Source organism: Aquarana catesbeiana, linkage group LG12 (assembly GCF_042186555.1).
Source record: "Aquarana catesbeiana isolate 2022-GZ linkage group LG12, ASM4218655v1, whole genome shotgun sequence".
In the NCBI taxonomy this organism is placed as follows: domain Eukaryota; kingdom Metazoa; phylum Chordata; class Amphibia; order Anura; family Ranidae; genus Aquarana; species Aquarana catesbeiana.
Window position 1 is genome coordinate 78,338,350 of NC_133335.1, and position 7,592 is coordinate 78,345,941.

At 42.1% G+C, this 7,592-nt stretch overlaps 1 protein-coding gene across 1 annotated transcript in view; it reads left to right on the top strand.

Moving 5' to 3' along the window:
- The window catches only part of ERBB2 (erb-b2 receptor tyrosine kinase 2), a 200,792-nt gene extending 193,314 nt beyond the window's left edge, over nt 1-7,478 (top strand). The window contains exon 27 of the mRNA XM_073608097.1: nt 1,602-7,478. Coding sequence (XP_073464198.1) covers nt 1,602-1,969 — 368 coding nt within the window. The 3' untranslated portion in view covers nt 1,970-7,478. The remainder of the gene's footprint in view (nt 1-1,601) is intronic.
- Nucleotides 7,479-7,592: the final 114 nt, after the last annotated feature.

Consider the following 7,592-nt stretch of genomic DNA (forward strand, 5'->3'; position numbering starts at 1 on the left):
CTTTATTCCAAAAATAATTTGATGACTGATAGAAGTAACATATGTCTTTAGGAGTCACATACAGAGCCATTGGTACTTAGATTTGTTTGGCTGAAAGGTAGTATGAACTACATAAATATAAGTTGGAGCCAAAGCATTCTGAAGAGTCATCCAGAAAATGAAGTGGGTATCTGAACTGTACTGATTGCTCACTGTGGTTTCAGAGGAGCATGCAATGGATTTGGTTCTTGCTGGCAGAGTGGCTGAAGGCCGACCCTCATTTGCTTTTCCCACAAACATTAGCCTCAATTTTTTGGGTTTAGGGCTTATGCACACTGCATCTCAAGTGGATCCTACAGGCTTCTGAGCTCTCATTTTATTCTGCCTGGAAACTCCTCTCCATGTTAGTCAATGTGTCCATGCACACTCCATGCACACTATGGCCTTTTCAGGAGTTTACAGGCAGAAAAAACCCCCACCAAACTCGCATTTTTGATAGCGTTCTATTTTTCTGTGGAATTAGCTTGCTCCTGACAGCTGCTTTCAGGGTGGCTCCTGTTCCTTGCATGCATAGTAATAGCTGCAATCTACCCCTGCTGGCGTTCTGTGTGAGCGGCTTCCCCTCTGCACACAGCCCACAAGGGAACATTCGTTAAGCTCTGCCGCGATTTTTAGATTGTCTATTTGTTTTTGTCTTTTGTCTTTTATTGGATGAGGTAGAGTGTGATGTCACTGTCCTTTCTCTTCACCTCCTCCAATCAGAGGAAACCTTGTATGTATTGATGAAAATGCAAGGCATTCTATGAATGGCAGGGCCAAGACGAGTGACTCCTTGTGATCCGTGGGCAGGGGGCAGCAGGACCTGGAAGATCACTGCTTTTTCCAGTTCCTTAGATATGAGATATGCATACTTGCATTGTACCAACCTGAACCTAGGTAAGTCTACCATCCAAAAACATTCCAGCTTTAAAGTGGTTGTAAACCTTTACACCCAGTAAAGTGACTGGCCTCAGGTGATACACAGAGATGATATAAACCCTCCTAGATCAATTGTACCTGTTTATCTGCAGCTGGCTTTCCCCTATCAGGGATCTCCAAACTACGGCCCTCCAGCTGTTGTGGAACTACATGTCCCATGAGGCACTGTAAAACTCTCATATTCACAGACATGACTAGGCATGATGGGAATTGTAGTTCCTGAACTACCAGAGGGCCGTAGTTTGGAGACCCCCTGCACCTACATCCATTCAAAGTGCAGAATTTACACAGGATCTCTCAGCTCTGAAAAGCAGGGGGTGGAGAGCTGATGTTACCTCAGTAAGGAGAGCTCCGAGAGCTGATTGGAGGGAAGGGACACACCCCCCTTCACACAGGAACAGAGCTGAGGCTGTCAATCAGCTGAAGGTCCCTCCCCTGTCACCGTTTTTCTCTTGATGTCAGGAAAACTTGTCAGAAGTGATTTATACTGATAGCAGAGGAATGACAGAACTTACACTTAGTGCTCTGGATTGCGACATATTCTATCTAGAGGGATATGCTTTGCTCATATTTCATGTCTGAGGTTTACAACTACTTTAAGCCTAGGTTATTTTAGTTCTCTGTCCTTGTTTTCTCTGTTGCAGAGTATGTAAACCAAAGAGAACCCATCAGAAGTCGCTCCTCGGTAAAGACACCACGAGCGTCCGTTTCCACTCTAGAAAGACAGAAGGGACAAGTGTGCAGGAATGGCTTGATCAGAGAGCCAATGAGCCCAGCATCCTTTTCTGCGGTGGAGAATCCAGACTATCTCCCCCCACCAGGACTACATGCACCAAACTTTTTCCCACAAGCTTTTGACAATCTTTACTACTGGAACCATGAACTCAACTCCTCAAGAGGTGAGCAGGACCCTAACCCAGGACCTAATGGATTTACTACTCCAACCGCAGAAAATCCCGAATACTTGGGCCTGGATGAGATGATTATGAGGCCTCGGGACGTGACAGCATAGGAGGGAATCCGCTGTTTTTTAAGACCTCACGAACTTCTGTTTTAAAAAACTTCTGCTCTGATCGACGCAGTTATGGCTTTCTAAACAACCAACGAGAAGAGGTTTCAACCAGCAATCTCCAAACCTGAGATAAGAAAGCTCACACCAATATTATATGCACAGGCAACTTTTGTGCAGCTGAATTTTACTTGTATAATACAGAGCTGTGTATATATGTTAACATTTTATATGGCATCGACTGCATATAGTTCCTGATGTGGAACTGAAGTAGGCCTATATGGTAGCGATGCTTGTTTTATATTATTCAGATAATGACGCTTTATAAGAGAATGTGAAAGAATACTACAGAAAGGGAAAAATCACTTTTTACCCAAGAACAAATTGTGTGTTTTGCAAATATACATATGGACATACATATGTTTATCAGGACTGTTTTGCAGGTAAGCGGGTATCACATACCCCTAAAGTTAAAGCATGTAAGTGGGCATCACCTACCCCTTTAATTAAAGCAGGTAAGTAGGTATCATTTACCCTTATAATTAAAGCAGGTAAGTGGGCATCACATACCCCTATAGTTAAAGCAGGTAAGTGGGTATCACTTACTCCTATAGTTAAAGCAGAACTCCAGGCAATCGGTCAAATACTCAATTGATACATGTTTACAGTTTTATCTACCAAAGAATTTGCAATTTTGCATAGCCAGTCTGCTTCTCCACATACCTATGCTACAATACACAGTTAGATAAGAGATACACTATATTGCCAAAAGTATTGGGACGCCTGCCTTTACACGCACATGAACGTTAATGGCATCCCAGTCTTAGTCCATAGGGTTCAATATTGAGTTGGCCCCACCCTTTTGCAGCTATAAGCGCTTCAACTCTTCTGTGAAGACTGTCCACAAGGTTTAGGAGTGTGTCTATGAACGTTTGACCATTCTTCCAGAAGAGCATCTGTGAGGTCAGACATTGATGTGGGCGAGAAGGCCTGGCTCGCAGTCTCCACTCTAAATTATCCCAAAGGTGTTTTATTGGGTTGAGGTCAGGACTCTGTGCAGGCCAGTCATGTTCCTCCACCCCAAACTCGCTCCCCCATGTCTTTATGGACCTTGCTTTGTGCACTGGTCCAAATCAATTGGTGGAGGGGGGATTATGGTGTGGGGTTGTTCATGTACGTGTCCCAATACTTTTGGCAATATTGTGCATCTCCTATACAACTTTTCCACCTTCAGCCTGGTCATTGTACAGAAGTAATGATGTTGATTCTTTGTCCAAACAACCAGGAAGCATTCCAGGATTTGCTGTCTTACCAGGGGGTGTAAATCACAACACTGGCCAAACAGATTAGCACATACTTTTGGCAAGTAAAACAGTAAACGTATTTGAGCTGTGTATTTAGGCGTTTGCCTTGTGTAAGGCGGTTGTAGCGGTATTGGTGCACTTGTGACGGCACTTTTTTGCACAAATTTGCACCAAGCAGTACTGGACTTAGAAGTAGGGAGTAAACAAGGAAGTGGACAGAAAAACCGCGGCTCAGCTACCTGTTTTTACTGACTGTTGTTGTCCATGTGAAAGAGGCTTTAGCACAAAAAAGAAAATGTATCACATACTGTACTCAGCAGTATTTGCCTTGAGTTTCACTATGAGGTGGAACTAAACCCTCCTGCCATCTTTAGCCTCTGTTTGATTTGTAGTTGCCATGGTGCTGCACATGTGATCAGTTATGACAACAGCCATTTGATGGCTTGACAGTTGAGTTGAGAGCACAGGATAATGGGACAGTTTTCATTTCCTGCATGCCTTGAATTGGGAAGCCAGTAAAGCTGAGCTGTGTGTTTAGTTCCATTTTAATGTGTTGGGAGAAAAAAAAAACACCAATGGGGGATTTAACCCATTATATCCAAGATTTTTAAAAAAGTTTTGGTTGGACACTTTCATAGGGACATAATGGAAGAGGTGATACAAATGTACAAGTTTGTTCCAGGTCACTGATTCAGAGAGTATTGATTTTCAGAGACGGTCAGGTAACTGGTATTTAGGAGTTCAGAGGATCTGCCATATTTTTCTCAGTACAGGTTTCTTATAGTTACACTTGCAGTTGATGGTTGTTAAAAAAAAAAAAAAAAACGCAGTTGATGTGTTTTTACCACCCCCCAAAACCATTGGCCCTCTAAGCTGCAAAAGCCATGCCAGACTACATGCATTTGGTACCTCTGTCACAATTCAGTAAAAACTGGACGGGGCTTTGCAGCACCCATTGCTCCCCATTTATATAAGTAATCCATAGGTTTTTATTCTGGTGCCTTGACTTTAAGGCTCAACATATTCATATTTTTTTCAGTGTAAGCATTGTAGAACAAATAGGTGCCAGGCTGGCCATACATTATACATTCATTTTCCTTTTAGATTTACCAAAACCGTATAGGAGGTCAAACCTAAATGCTTTCAATTTGTATGCAATTGGGTAGGCCCTTCTAGTACGTAGTTGAAAGTAAATCTAAAGGGAATTGATTAAGAAAATTGTATAATGTATGACCAGCTTTCATTGGCTGAACAAAATGGCTGTATCAGCTTAAAGTGTATGTAAACTCCTAATCTGTTTTTCTATTATGTTTCTCACTGTGTCTCACTGTAAATAGCTTTCTTAAGCAAATTTTGTTTGCAAAGACCCCTTACTGGTGATCTTGCCAGTAACAGCACTTAGTTTCAGGCTGACAACACTAAACCACTGCCTCGCAATCCGCTGCAGCATTGACAGCCTGCCATTGCTAGCTGCTCAAGTTGGCCATTAAGCCCCATACACACGTTAAATGTTGGGAAACAGCCAACGTTTATGGCAGAGGTGCATGCTGGAAAACCAGCAGCCAACCAACTTCTGATTGGCGCTATGAGCCAATGGCGGAGAACGCCGATTGGAGTGTTCTGGTGGGGGGGCCGTCCCTCTATCAGAACACAACAGCTCAGCGGGGGGGAGATCGCTGGACTAATCTCGCATGGTTAGTACAGCGACTCCCGACCGGAGCTGACAGTTTGTTTTTTTTCTGTAGGGTGTACCCAGCAATAGGCTGCCTATCAGATAGGCCTTCTAGATCAGTGGTTCTCAACTCCTGTCCTCAGGACCCACTAACACGCCAGGTTTGCAAGATAACTGAAATACATCACAGGTGATATCATTTGCTGCTCAGTGATTGCAGTATTTTAGTCTGCATCTCCCCAAGGTAATACATAAAATCTGGCCTGTTAGTGGGTCCTGAAGACAGGAGTTGAGAACCCCTGCTCTAGACAGCCTAAGGCTGGATTTACACCTAGGCATTTTTAGTGCATTTTGCAGATTTGTACTACAGTCCATTTAACATGGTTTCCTATGGAACACGTTTTGTAGTACAAATCTGCAAAAAGCACTAAAAATGCATACGTGTGAATCCAGCCTAAAGGCCAACTGAAAGATTGCAGATAGCAAAAGGCGATTTTTCAGGTGCAGGTTTTTCAAGGCTCCGTTCACTGGCGATTTGGGGTTGCAGAAGTGCCACGATTCTGCCTGCGATTCCACATCGACTGCAATAGTGGCAAAATGCACCAGGCATTTTTGGGTGACATTCATTTTTAACAGCACCTTTAAACACAGTGCGGTTATGTCACAATTGTCGTGTGGCAAACAGCATCGCGCAAAGCTTGTCGCCCAAAAGAAGTTTCCTGCTCGTTTTTGGGCGACACGCTTTGCACAATGCGGTTTGCCACGATTGCTTAGTTTGAGGTGCCATTGAAAATAAATGGAACTCAAAACACGCCTGGTACATTTTGCCACGGTTGCAGATTGATTTGGGATCATGGCAGAATCGCCACGCCCAAAAATCACTAGATGTGAAAGGTTGCCTAAATCAATCATTTTAAAGTATCTAAAAAATACAAGTACAAACTACCCACAGAAACCATTGGATTATAACTTTTATTTTGTAATCTTAGCAGGGATCCTAGCTCAAGCCTAACAACCACAGTAATATTAGAATCTGTTTTAAAGTTGCAACTTGTTCTAAATCATTTGTTTTTACTTTTTTTTTTTTTTTTTTTTTATCTTTCCTTTTGTGTTTCCTCCATCACCCCGTGTTAATGATTTCACCGTTTTTTGTTTTTACATGCATCTATGTTTGTATTTTAAAACACAAAAGCAACTATGCCGTTTCTGTAATGAATACAAGTCTTGTTTTCTGGTGCGTTTCATTTTATTTTGCATCATTCATAGCAAAAACTGGAAAAAAATGTTTTAATAAATGTTGTTATAATGTACAGTACAAAGGTCTCATTATTCCATTCATAGATGTACAGATTATACAGTGGTATTCTAGCAGGGTCCTACTGTAATCAGGACACCTCACACCATTAAATCCTTCCCTTCTGCAAATCAACATTTTGCTGAAGGCAGTCAGCTAAAAAAAAAAAAAGCTTTCAACCGAGGTCTTGCTGCAGCTCACAATAAAAAAAACCATGTCCTATTTGCACATAATCAGAGATTATAAATATTATAAAAACAGAAATGTTTAACCTGTCTAGAGTTCTCCTTAACTACTTCAATACCAGGCACTTACACCCCCTTCCTGCCCAGGCCAATTTTCAGCTTTCAGTGCTGTCGCTGTTTAAATAATTGCGCGGTCATGCGACACTGTACCCATGCAGAATTTTTATCATTTTGTTCCCACAAATAGAGCTTTGTTTTGGTGGTATTTGATCACCTCTGCATTTCTTATTTTTTGCTAAACAAATTAAAAAAAAAAAAAAAATCTTTTGTTTGTTATAAAATTTTGTAGATGAGTAAGTTTTCTCCTTCACTGATGGGCACTGATAAGGCTGCACTGATAAATGGCATTCATGGGTATCACTGATGGCATTAGGGATGGGCACTGATTGGCATTTCCCTGGTGGTCTAGGGTGGCATACCTGGTGGTCCAGTGTGGTGGCCATCCCTGGTGGTTCTGGCAGCATCCTGGTGGTCCCGGGTGGGCAGCGCTGATAAACAATCAGCACAGACGCCCCCTGTCAGGAGAGCAGCCGATCGGCTCTCCTCTACTCAGATCTGTCAGACGCAAGTGAGGAAAAGCCGATCAACGGCTCTTCCTGTTTACATCGTGATCAGCTGTGATTGGACACGGCTGATCACTTGGTAAAGAGCCTCCGTGGGAAAGCGCATCCCCATGTGCTCACACGCAGAAGCAAACACATACGAGGTTCAAACCGCCCATGTGAGGTATCGCCACAAACGTCAGAGCGAGAGTAATAATTCTAGCCCTGGACCTCCTCTGTAACTCTAAACATGTAACCTGTAAAAATTTTAAAGCATCGCCTATGGGGATTTTTAAGTACTGAAGTTTGGCGCCATTCCATGAGTGTGCGCAATTTTAAAGTGTGACATATTAGTTATCTACTTACTTGTAGTAACCTTATCTGTCACATTATACAAAAAAAAATTGGACTAACTTTATTATTTTGTTTTATTCATGAAAGTGTTTTTTTTTTTTTTTCCAAAAAACTTGCTGCGCAAATACTGTGTGACAAAAAATTGCAACAACCGCGATTTTATTTCCTAGGGTGACTGCTAAAATATATATATATTTGGGGGTTCTGAGTAATTT